The sequence below is a fragment of the Vigna unguiculata genome, chromosome 3, assembly GCF_004118075.2.
Source record: "Vigna unguiculata cultivar IT97K-499-35 chromosome 3, ASM411807v1, whole genome shotgun sequence".
In the NCBI taxonomy this organism is placed as follows: Eukaryota; Viridiplantae; Streptophyta; class Magnoliopsida; order Fabales; family Fabaceae; genus Vigna; species Vigna unguiculata.
In genome coordinates, this window is record NC_040281.1 from 9,872,028 (window position 1) to 9,897,962 (window position 25,935).

Here is a 25,935-nt window from a genome sequence, read left to right on the forward strand (position 1 = left end):
TATTAAAACAGATGGTCATTTCAAATTGATTAAAACAATAATATATTCTTTTGATGAACCACAATATAAAATATCAAAAGTTCATGAATTTACAGGGATCATGAGAGGATAATTAAGCTAATCTAACTATTACATGCTGGTGTTGAGCATGTCATTGGGAGCAACATTTACAACATACAACTGAAGACAGTTGAAGAAATTTATGCAGACTTAACGAGTGACAACTGATATAGGCTCTTAATCTCTGATTCATCAGCAGCAACTTCTCACTCGTTCTTACAGCCAAGGCATCAACATCAGCATGCATGAAACAGCAAGCAGGATAGTTTTCACAGAGGATTGACAATCTGCATTATCAAACGAATAGTTTATAAAAGCCATTGTTATTTGGTAAGGAATACTAAGGAGCAGGTTGCAAGAAAATTTAGACACTCCTGATATGAAAAAAATAATAATAATAAAAGTTGAAGAAAAAAATAGAAGTGCAAAGAAAACATTTGGAGAAACCAGTAAGGAGAATAGATACATATGACCTTTAGCCCTACGACAAAAGGTACAACCCTGAGATGAAATTATTAAAAGTGATCCTATAGCAAATGAGACAAGGCTATTAATGTTGTTGAACAATTTTCCATAAAGTGAAATTTTTGTTCTTAAAAGAAATATGTAAAATTCCAAATGCATTCGTGATGGGATACTTCAGGGATTTAAAGTGCAAGGTGTTAATTTTTAAATGAGATATTACATACCTGCAAGGTGTTAATTTTTAACACTCCATGCGCAAACTAACACCTACTGTTTGTGGAGTGACTAGATCATAAATCAGCCCCCAAAAAAGAGATCAGAAACTGATTCTTAAAAAAATGGAAAACCAGCCGAGTGATCAGAAGTATAGCAAGTCAAGTCCAAGATAGTATGGCCACCTTGGATGATAACAAACGTTGAAACCACCATGTCAAACTACGCAAATCTACGCCTTTCTTCCTGTACAACTCCAGTAAGCATACTATCTGATCCATTTCGTAGTTAGCCACTAATGTATCCTTTTCCACAACGTGAAACTCAAATTATAATAACGTAAGCCATTTATACAACCCGAGCCCATGTTCCACCACACATTGGACAGCCATGTACCCAGCGGCTGATCCACCACACTTCCCGGTCATTTGGACTAAGAGAAGGAGGAGCATCTGGTGAAGCAAAAGCAGAGGTCTGCCGCTGACATCTCACACACTGCACCCATATAAGTAAACAAAATCACAAATAGAAGATGAAGAAAAAATGAAAGGCCAGGTAGAAGAATTTTAGAGTTGATAGATAGATTTAAAGGAGATCATTCCGTAGGATTATGTTAAGCATCGTAACTTAGGCATTAACACGCATGAACATTAAATGTATTATAGCATGGGATATATGAACAACACACTTCTAAGAATAATGAATGCTCAATCTTTTAATTCACATAACAAAAAATTAATGCAATAATCTTCTGAATTCCTTAATTGATCCAAGGTAATGTAACCTTTATAAGTTTTCTTGGGCCCGTGTAATTCACAAACCGCCCAAATAACAAGCATTTATAAGTTATGTGACCTTTATATGCATTAGAGAGAAACCATATCAACAAATGAAAAAGATTTCTTTTCCAACCTTGTACCAGACCCCTTCAAGGCCAGTCTTCCATGTTGCAGTAACAACATCTCTTCGTGATCCCATTATGCCAAGATAACCTCCCAAACCCACAGAAGTATTCAAGCCAAAAGCTGCATCTCTTTCAGACATTCTGCGCTTCCTAGGCCATAAGCGATGAGTTCCGTAGTAGACATCAGAATGTTCCATTGAGCTGAAATCAAGTGGGTCAGAATTAACGAGTTTAGGTGCATCATTTGCACAATATACATCTTCCTGATCAGACCAAGGTCCACCAAACATATTCCGTCTATGCCACTCTTCTGCTGGAGGGTGGAGTTCTAGTTCGCGTAGAAGAAGACCAGCAGCATCTGCACCTCTAGGACGGGGCATATTCTGCAAATTACATTTTTTATGCAGGGAGCATAGGCAGAAAGGTTACACATGCAAAAGAAATAAATAAAAAAAAAAGATAAAGAGATATCAAAGGTAACAAACTTAGCTTTATCTTATCATTAAATCAGTTATAAAATTTCACTCTATACAGGAATCCTCGTGTAAAATAAGGTAGCCATGTCACATCAAAGCCAAACTTAATTATTAACTTTTATATCGTCAAGAAATTCATCAACTAGCATAAAAAGAATGGGGTTATTTCATGATATATTAAGTATAACTAGCTTACGTTGTCTAAGATAAATAAGAAATTTAAAAGATTAAGTACCTGCATATGAGGACCAAGGGATGCTTCCACAACCTCTGGCAGTACAGTATAGTTTCCATCAATATAATGCAGCCGAACCTGAATGTTGTTGCTCCCCACTTGAGAGACTGGCAATGGGTGTTGCAGCCCAGCTGTTCTGCGGCATAGATCCATAAGCATCATAAAAAGCACCTTGACCTGCACAGTACATGCATCAGAAAAGTAAAATAACAACCTATGAATATACATTGTGTAAGACACAAATTACACAGAGACAGGAATCTTCATACAAGTTGCAATGTTTATTAACTTATACCTCTTCAAACGTATATCCCTGGCCAGCATTCCCACTACCCAATCTGGAACGACCAGAAGGTACTTCTTCAGCTCCTTTTGCCCCAGCTCGACCAGTCTGACCATCATCAGACTTCACCACAGCAGAGACTGGTTTTGCAATCTCCTCCACCTTGCCAGGGGCAGGAGTATTAGATTGAGGCTTTTGTGTATTTGCATCAGAAGTTCTATTTGCAGACCCCATATAACGAGGAAGTTGTGTTCGACGAAAGAAAAAGCAGAAGAGCAAAAGTTGGCATAGTCTGTGAAGGAAATGACAATCCCCAATAAGTCTAACTGCTGGTGTTCCAGGAAATGTTCCTGTATTGATGCTAATAGGCATAAATGTTGAAGGGCCACTGATGGGATTGGGAGTTGGATTGGAACCTCCATCAGTTGTATTGCTAATCTTGGCAATAGCCCCTTGCACCCAGGTTTGCAACTGGGCACTTCCCATAGAGCTGCTCCCATTTTGACCTCCTGAAAAAAATTTATTTATTTCAGTTAGATACCTAAATTGCAAAACAACAATGATCAAGCAAATGATTTTTTTTTTAAAGCATGATAGAGTAGTATAGTTGATCATATTCTATAAACATTTGAAGAGAAGCACAGAACCTATGCTTGTTTGTTAGAATATATGAAAATATCCAATTATATCCAGACTGCTTCAACAGAATAATTTAGAGTACCTGGGATTAATTCATAATAGTTTCCATATCTATATATATTCCTTAATTTGTTTCTTTAGTGGATTTCATTTAGGAATATAGAATCTAGAATGAGTATAAAAATGAAATAGTGTTGTTGTCTTTTCTATCAACTTAGATCAAATTAATACACAGTGAATAGTTTATAAGCTCTCGGTTTCCTTCCTCAATACCAAAACCACCATAATTTCACCACTTCTAAAGTAGATCCATAATTACGCCAAATTGAAGTAACTTAAAATATACAAGTACGGATCTATACATTTTTTTTCAGTTAATTGAATAAGCAGTAAAAATAGGTACACCAAATGTACCATAGCAATCTTGGTAAGCAAACACCCCAGTGGTTGAGCAAAAACAACGAAGTGGGTTGCCTAAAAGTTATTTTCACCCTCTCCGTTGAAGGAGGTTACTCAACACGCATAAGTGTATCAAAATATCTATATGAAGGCACAATAATTAGTAAAGCAATCTAAATGAAAGAAAATTTTAGCATAAGAAAACAAGAAGTCGGAGCATAGTGTATTTGTTGGAAATAGAACCATTCAATGATTAAGAAGTAGCTTAGCTACCGTATTTGGATAAGTTATAGGAAATAGTGATATTTTAATTGTTCCAAATAGTAGCTATTTAGTACCTTTTGAAATCATCATTATCATATATAGATAACCAGCCCTGCGGTATGCTCACTCAAAAACGAAATTAGAAAATAAGATATTTATTTCTATCGTCAAATTTAAAAAAAAAAAACTATAAGTCCCTCTATTTTAAAAACTTTATCAATCAGAGAATGGGCTGAACATTAAGAATAATGAACCTACAGGACTGCACTCATAGTTTTTAAATCATGAGGACCAATTTTAAGATTCATAAATACAAATGGATATGCAGATCAATTTAAACACCAAAAATTATAATTTTATAAATGCACACTGACCCTGACTTGTTGCAGGTGTTGCCGAACTTTGGGTAGGACTGGCAACCATATTTCGGTTGCTCCCAGTGCCTGCAGTCACAGCATGACTTGCCAATGTGCGACAGAAACTAGCATAACGTCTCAATCGGGTAATAAAATGTGAAGCCAAATCTAGAACTGAATCCACATAAGCCTGCAAAGGATTGAAACAAATAAGAAAAAGGATTTATTGAAACAAATACAATAAAATTCATAAAATGTAATGGAAATACATGCACTATCACGCTTGTATGTCCAAATTTTTATGAAAAATAAGAAATAATGAATACAATTAAAAAATTTGACATAACTGTAATTACAATGAAAAATAATTACTCAAATAAAAATATCTACACAAAAAATGTTATAAAAATAATTTACTTATTACTATTTGTTATAATTGTACCAAAAGAACACTTTCAATCTTTCATTATGACTCCTCGTTATGGGTAATTTCTTGTAGACCATGGAAACTAAAAAGTAGGTTAACGAATAAAAGGTTTAGAAGGATAAAAGAGGTAAAAAAAATAAGTAAATGAAAAGAACAGTTACAAACACCTCTACAAGATGAAAGAATAACATTTGAAAGAAGAGCAGACAAAGAAAATCGTATACGGACATATTCAAGTAGGCTGGCAAGCACCTCTACAAGATGCACAATTATATGCAATCATCTGTGCTCGTGTGTGACAACATAATAGTACACATAGCTATCACAAGAGCAACTAATAGCATTCTATAGTTTCTCGTAGCTGCAATAGAACTGACACAGTAAACTTTTTCTGTGGGTGGAATAGCTTGATTCATACGCAGAAATCAGAAAATTTGCACTATTGCAACAATTAAATCCTGATTTAGCCACTCTTCTTTATTACTCCTCAGATTTTTGAAGTAACTTCTAAATTTTCATAACTTTTCCCACGTCAAAATGAATTATGAAGATCAAGCCCCCTAATTCTTCAAAGAGTGGCAAACATGGTTAGTGCTTTCTTGCTTTGAACCATCCAACTCAAACAGTAAATGCATTTTCCAGTAAAGCCCCTGCTTTTCCAATAGCCAACCACCGTTTTCTAGCATCACATAACCTATGTTGAGCCTGCTTCTTCTGGACTCTATGTTAAAGAGTTCACCTCCCTTTTTGCTGCTGCTCCTTCCATGATTCCATTTGATGATCCAACCAATTGTGTAGAGGAGAACAGAGAATAGCAGCAAGTAACCGATGGGGAGGATCCTGTTATGCAGGGTCATAACATGAAACGTGTCAGCAGAAGAGGGAAAAGGGAGCTATAAGAATCGAGAGATGGGCGGGAATATGGGAGGGGAGGGTATGCAACGTCTAGGGAGTTGTTGGATGGCTGTTGCCACAGGACAGAGTTTTCTTTGAACTTTCCCTTCTCATTTATGTTTTATTTTTTTGCTACAATTATGGTACTGCAGACAAGGCTAGTTCCTAGAATTTCCCTCTCAATTCTACAGTAAATTTCAGTTCCAATAACCATCCTTTTTGTTTGACATCATCTTTTCTGGTATTCTGGCTCTTTCTGCTGCTGATAATCAATTTCAACCCCTCTTTGGTACTACTACTACCATGGCATCATCTCAGTCACAGTTAACCCAACAGAGCACCTCCTCGATCACAGCCTCCATTTCAGTCAGTTCTCATGATTATTGACTAGTTAAATGTGCCACATATTGATGATTATTGTATGTCAAGACTATGACTTTTTTTTTATTACCAATGATATGTCTTGTAATTTTTCAGTATCGTTTTTGGTTTATAAGCATTCATATTTGTGTTGTGCAAAATGTATATCCTACTAGAATCTTCAAGGTTGGGTATTCAGTACCACTATCAAGAATTGACAAACCTAGCAAAGACCAAGCATAAAAAAATGATGTGCGCAAAAAGACCAGAGAATCACAACGAACGAAATTACAAATTATATAATCTGATGAAGCAAATCAGGTAAGTAAGTTCCAAGTTGTAACTAAACCATACCTGAATACTAGGAATTAGTGCAGGTTCAACAGCCATTGTTTCAGAGTCAATGCTGGATAATGTTTCACCTGATGCTTGCCACGGCTCAGGAACTAAAGCTGAAGAATTTATCAACGCAGACTCGATTCCTTTCCCAAGCATATCCAATAACAACCTAGCTTGCATATCCAGAACCATCGCCCTCACCTCTTGGGCATTTGATCCTTCCAGCAGCCTACATTTTATCCTGTCTAGACTCTGCAATCGTTTAGGACAAAGTTCATTTAGCCCAAAAAAATCAGTAACACAGATACTGTCACATAGCAGTAAAAAAATACAACAATAAAGAGAAGTAAAAGAAAAGTCAGTATTGTTTAGATTATAATAATAATAATAATAATAATAATTATCCCATATTAAACAAGGTAAAAGGGATCCATGGCAGAATTTTAGGAAGCTTAAAAATCATTCAGACTCAAACCCACATGGACAATCAAAATTTTAAATTTACGGCAGTGAACAAACCCTTTCCACACCAGCACTTTCTCATTGACAACTCACCAAGTATAATATTCGCATATAAAGGTTAAGCCTAATGATAAAAGTCGAAGTTTCAACATGAAATACAAAATTGGCACAACCAAACATTTGCTGCTGGGTTCAAAATTCCATTTTACGTTGTATCCCAGAAAGAATCCACCCACGGTAAATATGGAACACTTCCTCTCTCACTACAGTTAATTGGAAAAGAATAAAACCCCGCAGAAACCAAAAATGAGAAATTCAAAGAGGAAATTGAAGTAAACTATTAAAACCAATGTCAAAAATGTTGAAAAGGAGATGGTTCAACAGTAACATACAGGACCATACTGTTGCCTGTGCTGAATAGAAGGGAGAGAATGGAAATCCGCATCCAAAACTGCAATAACGCTGTTAAGTGAAACTGAAACCAGGTAAAGAAAAAGGGTCACTTGCTAACAGAGTACAAATATGAAACAGTAAACTATGCTCTCTTTTCTCTGCAAAAACTAGAACAAAAAATAGCAAAATATCTTGACAATGAGAGCTGCCTTACCAATACCATCCTCAGCAGCACTCTGGGTGCAGCCCACAGCATCCCACCAATCAACTCCAACTAAAAGGCTCCACCAAAACCTGATTTTGTAGCAGATATTAGAACCAGGCAATCATGTAAAACATTGACAAAAAAAAAATCACAACTTCCACGACCAGACACAGTAGACTAATTATTGAAGCATCTGCAACTTTATAGAATATTAAGAAACAGTTAATATCTCATACTATAAGGGATTAAGGAAATAACCTTTCAGCAATTGCACGTTCCCAAGTTGATGAATTGGCTTTTACTTGACTAATGGGAATAGAAGGAGGGAGAACTCTTATTATTCTCAATATTGTACAATTTTTGCTAGAGTCATGCCAAACAGAAGCTGAACAACAGCTTGTTGAAGAAAAAGCAGGAGCAGCAATTGCAGAACCAACGTTAATCTGATAGTTGTCCACAGGTGTAAAATTTGGACCAGAAAAGACATGGACACCACCGCGAAGAAAAGCAATAGCAATTTCACCACCGTGAGCAGAGTAAACAACCCGGGCAAGTGTCCTGACATCACTTGGAAGATCAAACGGATCAAAATTGACCCTTTTCGATTTGTCAGAACCAGACTCAGAAACCTTTTGCACATCAGAAGTCATTCCAGTTGCAGGTGATTGATGGCTCTTGAAATCATTTGTTGGAGTTATGCTCAGGTCCACTTTGGACTGCCAAACAGTTTGCATAGGGGATTGACCACCCATACTAGAAGTAGGGTTTCCAAATATAGGATGGAGAACCACATGCTGTAGAGATGATTCCCAACGTTGCACTCTCCACCCTGTAATTGATGGGCCCTCGTCTGGATCATATGGGGACATGTATTGCCCTGTACAGGTAAAATCAGATATACATCAATTTTTTAGTTCAATTATCTGAGCAGCACATAAAGCCGTTGGTGTAAAATCCCGAAAAACTTTTAAATCACAGCCAGTATTGTCACACCATAGAGGACCAAGAAGGCAAGACAGGTATAGGGTGCTATTTTTAGGCGGATCTAAGCTAGGTTGCCCAGGCATGAACAGTGAAACATTGGACTTGATATTGCTTTATCCAGTCCATTATCATTTTATAAAACATTTCTTTTTTCTTTTAAATTGGGGATGCTTATTTTGATTCACACCAGATTAAGGACATTTTAAATGGCAAAATATGACTTTAACGACAATAAAAGAATACTTAAATGAGCTTTACTTGCAAATCCCAAACTGTAAGAGCTGATTTGGTCAAACAACTGTCATCTTTAAAATGCATAGAGTAAAGATTTTTACTTGAGTTAAAACAAAGGAAACTTTAAACCAAAAAGTACACAACAGAAATATAAGTGATTGAAACATTATCACTGTATATATTCACATCAGAATCATCTTCATACCCTCAACTATCACAACAGCTATCACTGAACCAGCACGAGTTGGATCAAAGGCTACTGCTGTTACACCAGAACCCCATGTAGTAGTTGCTGCAGATTGAGCTGCAGCTTCAGGACTCACATATGCTGAAAAATTTGAAACTGGTGAGCAATACAGAGGTACAGCGTCAAGAAGGTTTTGGTCTGTCTGTTTTTTCCCTTGCTTAGCTTCAGATAGTAGATAATCTTGCCAGCTAAATAAATATGCAGCTAAAGGTGCAAAACCAGCCCAGTTGGGTGGGCTAAGAGGTGGGACAGCACAACTAGTACTTGTCTTTGGAGCTACCTGGAAACCATTTCCAGGCCCAGGTGTGACCTCCCAAACTACAATGGTGGACGGATTAACAATTGGTACACCTGCTACATGCATGGCACCACTGTCTGTAATGATAGCATCACCAGCCATAATCCCACTGGGCCCACAACCCAAAAGTCCTTTACTAGTGCAAAACCACTTTGGTGTCGTGTCATTCTTACTAGGAGGCCACTGGGACCAGTGAAGTTGAACTGAGCCCGATGAGAACACTGAACAAACACACAGAAAATTGGGCCATCTAGCTGGAGGAAAAAACAATAGCACATATTAGTTGCACAAGCATAGGACTATTTAATACATATATCTTACAATAATTTAAAACAATATCAAATGAATAACAAATATGGAAGACTTGTTCACAATCCTTTCTTCCATGCCTGAACACAGCATATGGAAATTGATCTATCTTGTGTTTGTGAGAAAGTTCTATCTAAACATCTCTTTGAGAAGAGTGTCTGCATAAGTTCAATGAGCTGATATGTTCTCCAAGCTTCACTTGCCTACTAGAGTAAACTACTTTAGTCATTATTAGGTAGTTAAGCCAGTACATCAGTCACTAAGACAACTGTTTCTGTGAGGTCTATATAAGAGCCTCTTGTAACAGTTTGTAACAACGTCTCATGACGACAGATTATCTTCTCTCTCTCTCTCTCTCTCTCTCTCTCTCTCTCTCTCTCACATTTCAATTCTATCACTAAGCAAGGAAGACTTATTGGCAAAAAGTCAAACAATATGAAAAAGCTACATCTATATATATATATATATATATATATATATATATATATATATATATATTACCAGTAGCAACTAACAAAATTGTTCTGGAAAAAGAAACAAAAGAAAAAACAAAAAATCAATCAGAGCCAATAAGCCTGTAGCTCAATTGGAAAGCGCCTGAATTTTGTGGCTTGGACATGATTTCAACAGTTCAATCATCTAAGAGAGCAACTATCCCCCTACTCATGCGCTTAGAATGTATTTAAGAGAAGGCAGTGTTGCTTAATATCGGCCATGACGCCGACATGGCAGAAACCGGTAGCAGTTTTCTGGCCTGCTGCCATAACAGGCGTGGGCGAATCGGAATTTTCGTGGCGGCCGCTTTACGCGTGGCAGTGGCGGAGCGCTCGTGGCGAAAATCTCGGACAAAAAGAGAAAAGAAGGAGAAGATAGCAAAAACCTAAACCTAATTGGTCTTATACATTTGAAATTGGGCCTTGCCCACATCCCCCGACGTCCAAATTTCTTCATTTCACCCATTTAATATTCAGCCATGTCCAAATTTCTTCATTGCAACCTCATTTCAGCCATTGATTGTGTTTTTATCCCGTTGTCAATTAATAAATTTAAGAATTTGATTACGTCCAAATTACTTATTATTTTACATTTCTACCATAATACAGAAACCTCTTCTCTTATGATTTTACTTTTCTACCCTAATTTCAGTTTCTCTTCTACTATTATTTTACTTTTCTACCCTAATTTCAATTACCATTTTTATTCTTTAAAACCTAAGCCTGGCCCATTAAACACATAATTAACCTAGCCTATCAGTAAAACTTTCTTCATTCTCTGTTATTTTATTCTATTCAAAACCAAAAGTTTCTAAAGCTTTCCTACCGGCCACTGCCACCAGCATCACCGGCCGTCACCATCAAGTTTGTTTTTTTTTATCTTTTCTATTTGTCTAATTTCACTATAATTATTTTTTAAAAGATATACCTATTTTTCAGCAATAATAATGGCCAATGATAATGATCCTTCAAGAACATCCCATGGGAGTGATCCGAGATGGAAACATTGTCATCCGATGGATGAATCAAATTTAAATACAACTATTTGCACTTATTGTGGGAGAGTTATGAAAGGAGGAGTTACTAGAGCAGAAGAACATCTCATGGCAAAGAAGAGCGATGTTGCTACTTGCACCAAGACTCCGAAAAATGTGAGAGAAGAACTTTGGAAATTATATAAAGAAAAAACAGATACCTCCTTTATCAATCCTAGATATAATGCAACCAATGATAACCATGAGAGTGAAGATGAAGTTGAAATTTCCACGGCTAGCAATGATAAAGGGAGAAATAGCGGTGGAAGGAAAGGACCAATGAATATGTTCTGCAGAAATCCAGCCGTTGCGATAGAGAAGAGAAAAAAGGAAAAACTAAGGCAAGCTAACATCAAAGAGACATGTGACAAAAATTTAAAGGCCACGGTTCATCAATATATTACTCGATTTTGGTACCAAGGAGGCTTGTCATTCAACCTTGTGAAATTGAAAAGTTTTCAAGATATGATTGATGCCATAGGTGCTTATGGACCCAATTTACCCGCGCCTAGTTATCATGAAATCAGAGTTCTACTTCTCAACAAGGAAGTTGAGTACACTGAGAAGTTGTATGGGAAAGATTGGTACCAAAATCGAGCAATCTATTGATGAATTGAGGCCTTTAAATTTTTGTCACATGCCTCTTTGATGTTAGCTTGCCTTAGTTTTTCCTTTTTTCTCTTCTCTATCGCAGCGGCTGGATTTCTGCAGAACATATCCATTGGTCCTTTCCTTCAACCACTATTTCTCCTTTTGTCATTGCTAGCCGTTGAAATTTCAACTTCATCTGCACTGTCATGGTTATCATTGGTTGCATTATATCTAGGATTGATAGAGGAGCTATCTGTTTTTTTCTTTATATAATTTCCAAAGTTCTTCTCTCACATTTTTCGGAGTCTTGGTGCAAGCAGCAACATTGCCCTTCTTTGCCATGAGATGTTCTTTTGCTCTAGTAACTCCTCCTTTCATAACTTTCCCACAATAATTGCAAATAGTTGTATTTAAATTTGATTCATCCATCAGATGACAATGTTTCCATCTGGATCACTTCTATGGGATGTTCTTGAAGGAATTATCATTGACCATTATTATTGCTGAAAAATAGGTATATTTTTTTTACAAAATAATTATAGTGAAATTAGACAAATACAAAAGATAAATAAAAAAAACTAACTTGATGGTGGCGGTCGGCGACGCTGGTGGTAGTGGCCGGTAGGAAAGCTTTAGAAACTTTTGGTTTTGAATAGAATAAAGTAATGGAGAATGAAGAAAGTTTTACAGATAGGCTAGGTTAAATATGTGTTTAATTAAATATGTGTTTAATGGGTCAGACTTAGGTTTTAAAGAATAAAAATGGTACCTGAAATTAGGGTAGAAAAGTAAAATAGTAGGAGAAGAGAAATTGAAATTAGGGTAGAAAAGTAAAATCATAAGAGAAGAGGTTTTTGTATTAGGATAGAAATGTAAAATAATAAGTAATTTGGACGTAATTAAATTTTTAAATTTATTAACCGACAACAGGATAAAAACACAATCAGTGGCTGAATGGCTGAAATGAGGTTGCAGTGAAGAAATTTGGACGTGGCTGAATATTAAATGGCTGAAATGAGGGTGGAATGAAGAAATTTGGACGTTGGGGGAAGTGGGCCAGAAGTGGGCCAAGCCTAATTTCAAATGTATCAGACCAATTAGGTTTAGGTTTTTGCTATCTTCTCCTTCTTCCTCCAACCAACACGCCACGCACCTCCTTTCTTCTCTTCTTCTTTCTTCTCTTTTCTTCTCCTGTTGTCCGTGATTTTCCCCACGAGCGCTTCGCCACCGCCACCCAAGCCGCCGCCATGAGCAGCCACGAAAATTCCAATTCACCCCCACCCTGTTATGGCGGCTGACCGTAAAATCGCTACCATTTTCCGCCATATTGGCACCATGGCCGATATTAAACAACACTTTAGAACATAAAGATAATAACTGACCTGAAGTTTGAGATTGCTGCGAAAGAAACTTTTCCTCAAATGTCGACTTCACATTGGCAGTAGCACTTGATTTGGATGATAGCCACCTATACTATTGATTCAGAAAGTAATTGATTCAGATTAAAAATAAAGTAACCAATAATAAATTGAACAGACATGGTTCTAACCGTCTAACAAACAATGCTTGAGTTCTTTTTTGAAATAAAAATGGATCCACATTATAATTTGAAACTATGGTCTATCTTACTGAAAAATGATAGGAGATACACATAAGGAAACAGTTGCTCAGAGGTTCAATCATTGAAAAACCATGTTTGGAAACAACCAAAGCATAAAGATAGACAGAGAGAATCCATATCCCTTGAATAACTATATAAGTTTGAGGACAAATTTAGATAAATAAATGACTTGAGACTGAGACTTTAAAATATATGAGTAGTGGACTACAGTACCACTCTCCTCCTCTTCTATTTATAATGAAGCAAGTACATATGAAAAGACTACTCTAAGATACTAGGCATGATTACATGCAGCAGTAGATAGTTTCCTACACTCAACACCCTATACATAGGGTTAATGATACAATAGGTAATAATTCTAACACTCCCCCTCAAGCTGGAGCATACAAATTGTATGAACCAAGCTTGGAGCAAATGAACTCAATCCGAGGTCCCCTTAATGACTTGGTCAACACATCTGCAAGTTGGTCATTTGACCCAACGAACTCAGTACAAATTTCCTTGGTCATCAATTTTTCTCGAACAAAGTGGTAATCAATTTCTATGTCTTTAGTTCTCTCATGAAACACTAGATTTGATGCAATGTGGAGACCAGCCTGGTTGTCACAGTACATCTTCATGGTCTGAATTTCGCAGAAGTTAAGCTCTCGAAGAAATTGCTTTACCCATATGAGTTCACACGTGAGAGACGCCATTGCCCGATATTCAGCTTCAGCGGTGGATCGAGCCACTACATTTTGCTTCTTACTTTTCCAAGAGATAACATTTCCTCCAAGGAGGACACAATATCCCGTAGTAGAGCGTCTATCAATAGGAGAGCCTGCCCAATCAGCATCACAGTACCCAGAGATTTGAACATTTCCTTTATCTTCATTTAACAAACCTTGTCCTGGAGCCTTCTTGAGGTACCTTAAAATACGGATGATGGCATTCCAATGTTCAAGACATGGAGTCTGCATAAACTGGCTAACAATTCCAACTGCGAAAGATAGATCAGGCCCCGTAATAGTGAGATAAATTAACTTTCCAACGAGCCTCCTATATCTCTCTGGATCGGAGAATAATTCGCCTTCTTCCGTTGTTAACTTCTGATTTGGGTCCATAGGACTCTCTACTGGTCTGCAGTCAATCATACTTGTTTCTTGTAATATATCAAGACCATATTTCCTTTGAGAGATTACAACTCCATCTTTTGACTGAGCTACTTCAATGCCCAAGAAGTATTTGAGGCTTCCGAGATCCTTGGTTTGAAAATGTTTACACAAGTGCTCCTTCAGTTGAGATATTCCAGTAGTATCATTTCCTGTAATAACAATATCATCAACATATACTATTACGTAGACACATTTCCCAGGAGAGGTATGTTTGTAAAAGACTGAGTGATCTACCTCACTGCGTCTTAACCCAAATTTCTGAACAATGGAGCTGAATTTTCCAAACCAAGCTCGTGGTGATTGTTTGAGGCCATATAAAGATCGATGCAATTTGCATACCATACCAGACTCCCCCTGAGCAACAAACCCAGGAGGTTGCTCCATGTAAACTTCCTCCTCAAGATCACCATGAAGGAAGGCATTTTTGATATCTAATTGATGAAGCGGCCTATGACGAATTGCTGCCATTGCAAAGAAGAGGCTAATAATAGTCATCTTGGCCACGGGAGAGAAGGTGTCACAATAGTCAAGACCATAAACCTGAGTGTACCCTTTTGCAACCAATCGGGCTTTGAGTCGATCAACCTGACCATCGGGGCCAACTTTAATTGCATACACCCATCGACAACCAACAGCCTTCTTACCCGAAGGGAGGGGCATGAGCTCCCAAGTATGATTGCTTTCAAGAGCTTGCATCTCTGCAATCATGGCTTGTCGCCATCCAGGATGATCAAGTGCTTCATTCACATTTTTGGGAATAATAATAGAAGACACTGAGGATAAAAGTGAACAATAGGAAGGCGATAATTGATGATAGCTAAGAAAATTATAAATAGGATGTGGATTTCGAGAGGAACGAGTACCTTTTCTGAGAGCAATGGACCAACCTGAATCACCTTCAACAGGAGTCGTGGGATCAAGAGACAAGGGAGAAGAATCTGAAGTAGGGGATTCACCATGTTCTTGAACAACTGGACTATTCGTCGACGTCCTGTGTTGGAGAGAATCAATAGGTGGAGATGATGGCTCAGGAGGACTTTGGTCGAGACTTGGAGTGACAGGGACATTGGAACTATTGTACTCAACCACGGGAATAGGAAGGACCTGCTGTATGACATGGACATCTTGAACAGATGGAGAGAAGTAAGGGGTCTGTTCAAAAAATGTAACATTGGCAGACATGTAATATTTCTTGGTTTCAGGAGAGTAACATCGATACCCTTTTTGAAGTCGTGAATAACCCAAGAAAACACATTTGAGAGAGCGAGCAGAAAGTTTGTCTAACTCGGGAGACATGTCATGAACAAAACATACACAACCAAAAACTCTATGAGAAGTGTGAAAGAGAGGATTTTCTGGGAACAGAATGGAGAAAGGGACCTTATAATTGAGAGAGGAAGATGGCATCCGATTAATAAGAAATCCTGCAGTTAAGATGGCATCTCCCCAGTGATGGACAGGAACGTTGGCACTAACAAAAGGGTACGAGCAGTTTCAACTAAGTGTCTATTTTTTCTTTCGGCTATACCATTTTGTTGTGGCGTATGAGGACAAGTTGACTGATGCAGGATACCATGGAAACTCAAAACATTAGAAAGAGCAGACGAAAAATACTCTTTGGCATTATCACTTCTTAAGATTTTAATTATTTGACCAAATTGATTCTTGATTTCATTCAAAAAGGATGTGAAGAGGGATAATAATTCAAAACGATCTTTCATAAGATAGACCCAAGTACATCTCGAATATTCATCAATGAAAGTAACAAAATACCTAAAGCCAAAAGATGAGACACGACTAGGTCCCCAGGTATCGGAATGGATGACAGAAAAACTAGAAGTACACTTTGATTGAGACCTTTTAGGAAAGGTAGATCTAACATGTTTTCCTAGTTGACATGACTCACATTCTAGAGTCTGGAGACGACTAAGTTCAGGAAACATTTTCTTTAACTTGGACAAGTAAGGGTGACCAAGCCGATCATGTAACATTTTAGGATTGGGAGCTGCAACACATGACACACGTGGACGAGATCCAAAATGGTATAATCCGCCCGCTTCATATCCTTCTCCAATCTGTCTCCCCGAGCCACGCTCCTGTATAACAAAAGATTTGTTATCGAAGGTTACAGAGCAATTCAATGTTTTGGTTAACTGACTTAAGGAAATTAAATTGAAAGGACAATTAGGGACAAAAAGGACAAATTTTAGATTTAAGGACGGAGATAAGATGGCTTGACCGACTCCCTTTAAGGATGTTTTAGAACCATTCGCGAGGGTTATAAAATGAGATTTTTCTTGGAATGAAATGGTTGAGAACAAGGAGGTATTACCAGAAATGTGATCAGAAGAACCAGAGTCAATTACCCATGAATTGTGACCTTCCATGGATTGAGAGATGCAAACAGTTGATGTACTTGGAGCTTGAGATGACTGTGCCAAGCTGTTGGATTTGAGGCGTAGGTACTCTTGATACTCGTCCTCAGTGAACTTGGAGTCAGTAGTCTCTGCCTGGGAGACATTGGCTGTTTTGGCAGGAAATCCATGTAAAGTGTAGCAGTTTTCTTGGGTATGACCCATCCTTTTACAATACGTACACTGAGGACGCCCACGACCTCCACGTCCACCTCCTCTAGTTCCACGACCTCCTCTTCCTCGGGTGGCAACTATGACAGATGGTTCCATTACAGCAAGAGTTTCTAGAGTTTGAAGAGTTGGAACACGTATCATGCGGGAGATCAAAGTTTCCATGGAAGGAACCTCATGAGAGGTCAAAAGTTGATCTCGGATATGATTAAAGTCTGGGTGTATAGCGCGGAGGATCATTACCATATAGTACTTGTCAAGCTTTTTCTTCATTTCATCTAGAGAGTCGACTTCCAAGAACATTCGAAGTTCTTCCACAACAGCTTGAGCGTCATTCATGAATGAAATCATATCATGGTTAGTCATTTTCATAGATGCCAACTTGTTCGCCGAATAATAGAGGCGTTGAATATCATTTGCATAGATATTCTGAGTTCGCTTCCAAAACGAGTGGCAAGTTTTGAAGGCCCGTAGGGACATCAAAAGTCGTGGTTCCACCGACTGCCACAATAGAGCACATAGTTGGAAATCTGCTTGTTTCCACTGTTCAGCTTTTTCAGAAGGTACGTGGCTGCCATCTTTTTCAAGGTGTTCGTGGTGTCCTTGACCGAGAAACCACATCTCAACGGCAGCGGACCAAGATAAGTAATTTTGGCCATTTAGTTTCTCGGACATAATGCAGGGGCTTCCGGAGAATGAAATAGCATTCCCAGTACCTCCAGTGGCCATGATATGATCAAGAGAATAAACAAAAACAGAGAGGATCTCAAAAAACAGTGAAACAGTGACGATTTTCGAATTTGAAAGTGACGATTTCCACAAGAGGTGCTACTGGACTTCACCGGAACAGAGGTTTGAGGGTCAAAACGGGTAGAGGAGGCTCCGGCGACGGAGGTGGCGCGACGACGAACCGGCGACTGGAAGGCGGCGCGTGGGCGGCACGCGCCTGACAGCAGCGAACAGAGATGACGCAAGTGGAGGCGCGTGGCGACAGCGCTGCCTGCGACACCGGCGGGGTTGGCTGTCGCGCGGAGAGGCGGTTCAGATCCGGTGGTTTTCGGACGGAACTGCATCGGTGGACAGCGGTGGACGGCGGCGGAGGACTGCAAACAGTGGCGGATAGTGTTCAAAGGTTGTTTAGTTCAGAAACGAGGTTAAACGAACCTGCACAGCCGCGGACAGCGTTGACGGACCAGATGAGACAGAAACCAGAGCGGGATCGACCCGCTCTGATACCAACTTGAGACTGAGACTTTAAAATATATTAGTGGACTACAGTACCACTCTCCTCCTCTTCTATTTATAATGAAGCAAGTACATATGAAAAGACTACTCTAAGATACTAGGCATATTACATGCAGCAGTAGATACGGCAGTAGATAGTTTCCCACACTCAACATCCTATACATAGAGAGTTTCCCACACTCAACACCCTATACATAGGGTTAATGATACAATAGGTAATAATTCTAACAAAATGTTAACTAGACTTTATCAAAATAAATGTACATGGAATTTGAACATAGCAGTAGAAGACTAGCTAACATTATACCGGAGACACCCCTGATAACCACTTTGTTACGACTGCAATATCTTGCCGCCACTCATGCTCACGTTGCCAACAGCTAGTATCATGGACAAGATTAGTTGGCCCCTGAATGGAAAAACAATGTGAGGAACAAATATTCAACATAAGCAAATATGTGAAAAAAATAGAGAAACAATGAATGGGCAGAGATGGGCAAATGACTGATGAAATAAAATAAATTAAAAGATATGCTAAAATAGGATTCAACATCTCTAAAGTGAGAAAGTGGGTAAGATAAGAAATTAAAAGTGTATTCACAATTGATTATAACTGAAGTACCTTGCAAAATTACCCCACTCCAACTTTTTCACTTTAGAGGAGTCAAATACTCAAGAATGTTTACTAGGCACATACATTGAGAAGCCCTAAGATAAAGCTCACTTACTTGAGAAGGTTGAGTCCAAATAGTTACCCTCCCGTGGAAATTTGAAATCAACAATGCACGGGGACAAGAGGTTGGGGACCATTCAATGAACTGGACAGAATCACGAGGCGAATCTGCAGAAGTCATAAATACAATTAAATTAAAATTCTAAAAGAATAAAAACAAAAAAGATCATATTAAGGCATAGCTTTAAGTCCTTTTTTAATCTAGTCTGGGATGAGCTTATCAGGGACATAAAAAGATTATCCCTTTTGAGGAATCAAAGAAGCCTTCAACTTGAAACTATACTTGGAGAGAGGACTATTAAAACAAGGGGTTTTCACTACGACAGGATGTATGTGTTGCAATTTTAGTATAGACAATGAATACACGACTACAAAATAGAAAACAAGAGATGTCATACCACAAGTTTCTAAGTTTAAATATATTGGATTGATACTACCAAATAATGGAGAAATAAATGGAAATGTCACAAAATATACAAAGAGAGTGCCTAAGCACACATATTTAATCCAATTTTGCATGTGCTTACCAGAGATGCAAAAGAGATTATCCATCAAAAGGATTAGTGACAAAAATAGGTCACGAAAGATAGTACTACTATGGTATCATGTTGAGAAGAGAAAAAAAGAAAGCAATATACTGATAATGAAGAAGAGATACAATTGTAAGGAACAAAATCCATATCTATGAGAGAAATTGGGTACAATATTTTTCCCATCAAATCTTATTATATCTCTATATTAATTGTGTTGAATAATGATTGTCCTTTGTTGTATATATGTTTATTAAATTGCTTCTGTTGTACCTAGTATATGTCATAAGCAACAACCTTTATTCTGATTTCTCAGAGTTGTATTTTCAATTCCTCATGTGTGTGTGTGTAAAGATCAAGATCAGTGAGGTGTGAGGACACATTGTTTTTCAAATCCAACCAAAATCTTGCTCGCTTGACAATCAAATCCCACACTCCATTATTTTTCCTAATGAACAGCTACTCCATATTCCCCCAAGCTTGGATATGTTATGTGCTAGAGCTATTAAATATGTTTTCTAAGAATACTCTCATCTTCAGAAAGGCTAAAAATGTTACTCTCTAAAGTCAATAAGGTATTTCATGTTGGTTAATGTTGCCTCTTTTCGAAGAGCCTCCTTTCTTATTTACCTCCACACAAGTTGTCTCCCTACAGAAGGTGCTACATGTTCCTTCTTTTCAATTTGTGTTATGCACTCAAGAAGAAAATCAACCTAATTCTCCTACAAGTAGTCCTCCTGCAGTTGTTTCATCCCCTCCCGAGTATAGCTCAACAACAGATACAAAGAAATGATCCAACACTTAAGAAAATAAAGAACAAACAAGAGAAAATATATTGAGAGCTTGAAAAGGTCTCCCTTAGGTGGTTCATTTATATACAACACATTTGTGACACAATAATGAGAATGGAAAGAGTAAAAGACAAGTATTCCTAGGTACATATAGGTACTGAAAAACAGCTTTTGAGTAAAGCTTAATAAGCCTACTTTGAACCTATTCTACTTAGCCTACAATGAACCTATTCTAGCACCTACAGAATCTCCTTCCTCATGTCCTTCACCATTAGACAACCTTATTGTGAAGCCTAGTAATGATAATGTTGGCTAGCCCATTGCCCTTAGGATAGGTATTCAATCTAATAAAAAACCCTCATATTTACAATTTATTGAGTTATCACCATTTATCTCCTTCCTATTTCTCTTCTCTTTTCTTTCTATCTTTTCTCGTTGTGGCTATAAATGAGCATGCATCACTTCATCATCCTAGATTGCAAGCCATGATTGATGAAATACATGCTCTTGAGCACAGTGGTACATAGGATCTAGTTCCTCTTCCTCCTCACAGTAAATCATTTCTTTGTCAATGGGTTTAAACCATTAAATTTGGACCGAATCGTGAAGTTGGTCATCTCAAAGCTAGGTTGGTGGCTAAGGGATGCACTCAAATCTTTGGCCTTGATTATAGTGATACCTTCTCTCCTCACCATTGTTTAGCTTTTATTACTATGATTGTCATTCGTCACTGGCCATTCTATCAACTTGATATTAAAAATGTCTTTCTTTATGGAAAACTTTCAGAGGATATTTACATGGAGAAACCTCCTTTGTTTGTTGCTCAAGTGGAATCTTGCTTAGCTTGCAAATTGTGAAGATCTCTCCATGACCTCAAACAATTGCCTCGAGCTTGGTTTGGGAAGTTTAGTCATGTAGTATGGATTTTGGCCCAAAATGAAGTGAAGAAAATCATTCAATGTCCTATTGTCATACGTCTCCCAAGCAATGTGTCTACCTAGTTGTTTATGTTAATGACACTGATTACAAGGAATTATGGTAATAAAATTTAACAATTGGAAAGGCATGTATTCGACCACTTTCAAACCAAAGATCTTGGTTTCCTAAAATATTATTGAGTTGGCTCAATCAAAGGAAGGCAAGGAAAAAGACAGAAAGCAAAAAATATACCTAGTTTCTAAAAATATACTCCTATGAGCATTGGGCACATAGGGAAAGCACTTTCTTAGTAGGTTCTTGATACAATGTTGAAAGAATTAGTAACAACAAATCACAGAGGATGATATTGCTTTGGTACCATGTCAAGAAGAGAGAAACTGAGAAGGAAGATAATGAATTTCATATGGGAGGTACACATGAGCATTCTTGTTTCCGGTGAAAAGAAACAATAATAAGGAAAAAAATCAATATCTAATGATGGGAAATAATTTTTTTGATATTTCCCAATCAAATTATCATATCTCCTTGTTTAGTGTAACTAAATCATATTTCTAACACAATCAATTCATATCTCAAACATTATCCCTAACTGCATTCTTTTTATAAACATATAGTGAAAACACACGCACTATGCGCATATGTTTTAAAAAAAAATTATAATAAAATTATAATTATAAAAGTAAATATAAATAATTATTACTATAAAAATTAATTTTTATTTATTTCATAAGAATCTTTTTATTATAATAGTTATTTTAGTTTAAAAATAACGGTCATATAAAAAAAAACAGTTAAATTTTAAAATATGGTCACTTAAAGGGTAAAATTGGTAAGATAATTACTTTAATTTAAAAAAAAAAAAGTTATTAAAGGTAAAATTAGAAAACGAAATGTGTACACCAAAAGGGTGAATACCCTTTATATAATGGTATAGATAATTTTAATTGAGGAGTCAGGAGATGAAATTCACTCCAAACATTAGCTGTGGAGATAAACTTTGAAACCAAAGGGGTTTAACTTGACTAGGAGGATAACAAAGTACATGCATTGCCATTCTAGCAAGCAACAAGATGAAAGTGGAAGTACGGATGGGAAAAGATGTCATAGCATTGTTTTCTCAGCTTAATATCTACGATTAACATTACAAAGTTATGGGGAAAAGATAAGATTTATTTGTGATCATAAAGTACCGATTATGCTTAATGGAAAATTTTATCACATTATTATATGCTCAGCCATATTCCATGGTAGTGAACGCTCGACCTCAGAGTAAAGAGAGAAAAAAATGGAAGGTAAAGATAACGTATGAAAACAAAGATAACGTATGAAATCGTTAAGATGGATATATGACCGCAAAATGATTGTGTACAAATAGGGTGACACTAATTGAAGAAAAGATCATAGAAAGTTGGTTAAGGTGATTTGGACATGTGCAGCAGACTGGAAGGACATGTCATAACAGTATATTAATATTCCTAAAATGGTATCATGTGACAACACTATGTTACATTATAGTCCTACAGTGGTATCAAGGTCTATCCTAAATTACCCCTTTGAAATCATGTCCAAGAGAGACAGTTTCAGAGACTAGCCATCAATATCTATTACAGCAGCAAGAAAATTAAAAAAGAGTGATCAAATGTCAAAAGAAGTGATTTTGAAAAGATTATCCAGATCAAGGATCTCCCTTTACTGTTTAATTTCACTTATTAAAGACAATAACTAAAAATTATGAGAGGAAGACGTGACGATTTTAACTAAAACTGCATAAACCAAAATAAAATTGTGTTATTATTAGTTGATGTTAAATAATAGTATTGGATAGCCTTGTATAGTGTAAGCTAAATGCTAGGAACGCATAAGAACTTCAAAAAATTCACCAGTCTAAGACTTCACAATTGCTCAGGCTGCTTTGGCATTAGATACATCATACGGCAAAGCTGAAGGATCCAAGGTTACCAAATGAAGCAATGACATCAAAATACCTGCTATGACATTGAACACTGCACATTCAGTCGGCCTCTCTGGGATCACAATATGTATTGGGATCCAAAATGGTGGATTAGCTGTTGAACTACGTTAAAAAGAAAAAAACTAATAAGCATTACAAATTAGCAATAAAACCAAACACACAAGTGCCAGCAAACTAATGAAACGAGCAAAAGATACATGAATGAGCAGACAAGAGAACATCTGTTCTAGTTTGTAAAAATAAAGTTATATTTGAGCTTAGGAAAAATATAGATGAACCTTTAATAAATGGTATGGGAAAATTAAGTTAACCTAACAAAGAACTTGAATGAGACAGATGCATTTCAGGGTACACTCAAAATTCAGGTCATTTAAACAAAATGACCTGTTCGGAGCTTTTTTTCTTCTACTGATTTTGTATGCTCATTACAAGGTATGGTTTATGAAGCCTATTTTTTTATTTTTTTTTCAATAATGCAATTGTAGAAATTGAGTATTGTATTTTCATTTTGAGTCTTCATTAAATGTTAGCTGTGAATTTTTCCAGTTACTCATTGCCAAATTTGCCAGCCAACAAATAAGGGAACTGGATAAGCAGAGGAAGATATTATATAAGCCCACAAAGAAACATGTTAAAAGACACTGTTAAAAATGTTAAAAGATAAATTCACAATATATCTGCTCAGTACATCATTTAGGTATCCATAATCAACAAAGAAACAAGTAGATCAGAAAGTTTGAGATGTCTGTCAGCTAAACTAATGTGTTTATTACAGCTTCTTCAGACTTGTTGTAAGATAGAAAAACTTGTTTATGTGTTTTAGAGAACTTATGATATGCTTATACATTGTTTTCAGCTTATTTTCAATAAGCTCCATAATAGCTTACTGAAAAAAAGTTTACAACTTAAATGAAAACAGTTTAGCCATAATTTCCCTTTGATTCTTAAGACAACTTATACCTAAGTGCTTTTATGATAACTACGTATTCAATAAGTACTTTAACTAAGCTATTTACCCACACGTTAAGTCTGGTTGACTTCAACAATAAAAAAAAATCTCCAAAACAAATCTCACAATCTTATCAATTCTATTGATTCTTCTGCAGTTCTACTCATGTTCAGGCCATCCATATGAACAGAAAGTCCTGTCCTTGATTAAACGTATAGAACACACCAATGATTTGGAAACATTTTCAAATGAGGAAAAAAATCAAGAAACCTTGGAATTCTTGCACACGTTTCTGCTGCACAAGCTATAGCATTTAGTTTTCCACACCAGGAAACAGCACTGCAGAAAAACAAGCAAGAAGAAAGAAAAAGAAAAAGAAAATTAGCACAAGGATGTTGTGATATAATACGCCCACGGCCCATCCATCAGCACATGGATGAAAAAATCAACAGAAGAAGTGAATAAAAGCTACATCAGCAACCCTGCATTTTCCCCCCCAACTTCCTATCATGTACTACGTTTGAAAAAAAAAAAATTCTTCTCCACGATCACTCTCAGGAGGAAAATGAAGGTAGAGCAAATTAAATTTCCCCGGAAACTAAAATCAACTTACGCACTTAACTTTCATAGAACCACACATATAATTCTCGTTAAGTTGCTTGTGGGAGAAGTTCAGTCAACACATCCTCCTTATTTTCATTTCTCACGGGTGCTTACAGATCACTATGACACCAAAAAAAATAAACATCCCATTCACAGCATCCCCCCGCCAAAAAAAAACAACAGAAACACTAATTTGAACTAAAACCAAACCAATTGAATCGAATTACTGACCTAAAATTCCGACACAGTTCAGGAACGCTCATCTTATGCAGCAAATTGGACCTAGGTTGCTTAAGCCTGATGGAGAAAACGGTGGCGGGATTGAGCGAATCTTCCTCCATGGGGACCGGCGGCTTTTCCTCCTGTCCGACCTCTTGCTCTTCGGTGGTGGTGGTGGTGGTGGTGGTGGCAGCAACGACCACGGCGGCGGAATCGGTTTTGTCTGGAGGCTTGGGCGTGTCTTGGGGTTGGGGCAGAGACTGAGCGACGGGCTCGGCCTCTGGGTCCTTTGTCCCACCAATTTGATTCATTTGGAAAAGCCCTAATTTTTATATGAGAGAAAGAGAGAGAAAGAAATGAGGATTGGGTTAGTGGTGGAAAGTCGCAATTGAAGGCGACAGATAGCACTGTTGGAAATGTAGAGAGAGAAATGTGGAGAGTGGGGTTAGTGGGAAAAGGGGGGAGAAACAGAGGGAGAGAGTTTGGGGTTTTGATTTGTTTAATAAAGGGAGATTGTGATAGGGTGAGTGATCTGGGGTTAGGGTTTTTGTGCTGGGCATGTGGTGGACAAAGCAAAACCGGTGATTCTCCAGAGTAACAAAGAAAGCAAGTAACAAAGAAATTGTTTTTCTTTTGTTTTTTCTTCCGAGTTATGGTGGTCGAAACTTTTTGCTTTTTTACCTTTTCGGGTGTTGTTGGGGCTGTCTCTGTTGTGAGATAAACAACGATTGAATGAGATGTTTATGATGCTGCTGTGTGTGGCTGCTCCTTAAAACAGTGAGTTTCTCTTGTTCAACAAAGAAAATTCCAGAAATGTTAGGAACTCGTGCTTTCTTTTCTCTCTTGTTCAACATAGATCTGAATTTTTCTTTTTCCATTTTATACTAGTGAGTTTAGTTATATTTTTCAAATATTTGGAACAATGATTTCTTGAATTTTCTTGTCGTTTCAATGGCACAATAAAATCAAACACTCTTAATATCTTCGTGTCTTCTCTCTTTTGTTGATCCTCAGAAAATATGTTAAAAT

At 37.2% G+C, this 25,935-nt stretch overlaps 1 protein-coding gene across 1 annotated transcript; it reads right to left on the reverse strand.

The window, feature by feature from the left end:
- LOC114176251 (mediator of RNA polymerase II transcription subunit 16-like) lies at positions 1-25,641 on the reverse strand. Its single transcript, XM_028061225.1, has 17 exons — positions 24,919-25,641; positions 24,355-24,423; positions 23,149-23,237; positions 18,899-19,011; positions 18,478-18,579; positions 12,948-13,038; positions 8,798-9,391; positions 7,633-8,251; positions 7,384-7,463; positions 7,169-7,251; positions 6,330-6,566; positions 4,313-4,484; positions 2,649-3,145; positions 2,354-2,530; positions 1,651-2,025; positions 750-1,233; positions 1-347 (listed from the first exon to the last, which is right to left on the reverse strand). Exons 1-16 carry the CDS (start codon positions 25,215-25,217, stop codon positions 1,087-1,089), a joined length of 3,744 nt encoding a protein of 1,247 aa, XP_027917026.1. The 5' UTR covers positions 25,218-25,641; the 3' UTR covers positions 1-347; positions 750-1,086.
- Between the last annotated feature and the right edge of the window lie 294 nt (positions 25,642-25,935).

Coding starts and splice junctions, on each gene's coding strand:
- LOC114176251 (XM_028061225.1), bottom strand. CDS start 25,217: ATGAATCAAATTGGTGGGACAAAGGACCCAGAGGCCGAGCCCGTCGCT. Junction 2,531..2,648: donor AGGGATATACGTTTGAAGAG/GTATAAGTTAAT, acceptor TGTACTGTGCAG/GTCAAGGTGCTTTTTATGAT. Junction 2,026..2,353: donor CCCTTGGTCCTCATATGCAG/GTACTTAATCTT, acceptor TGTAATTTGCAG/AATATGCCCCGTCCTAGAGG.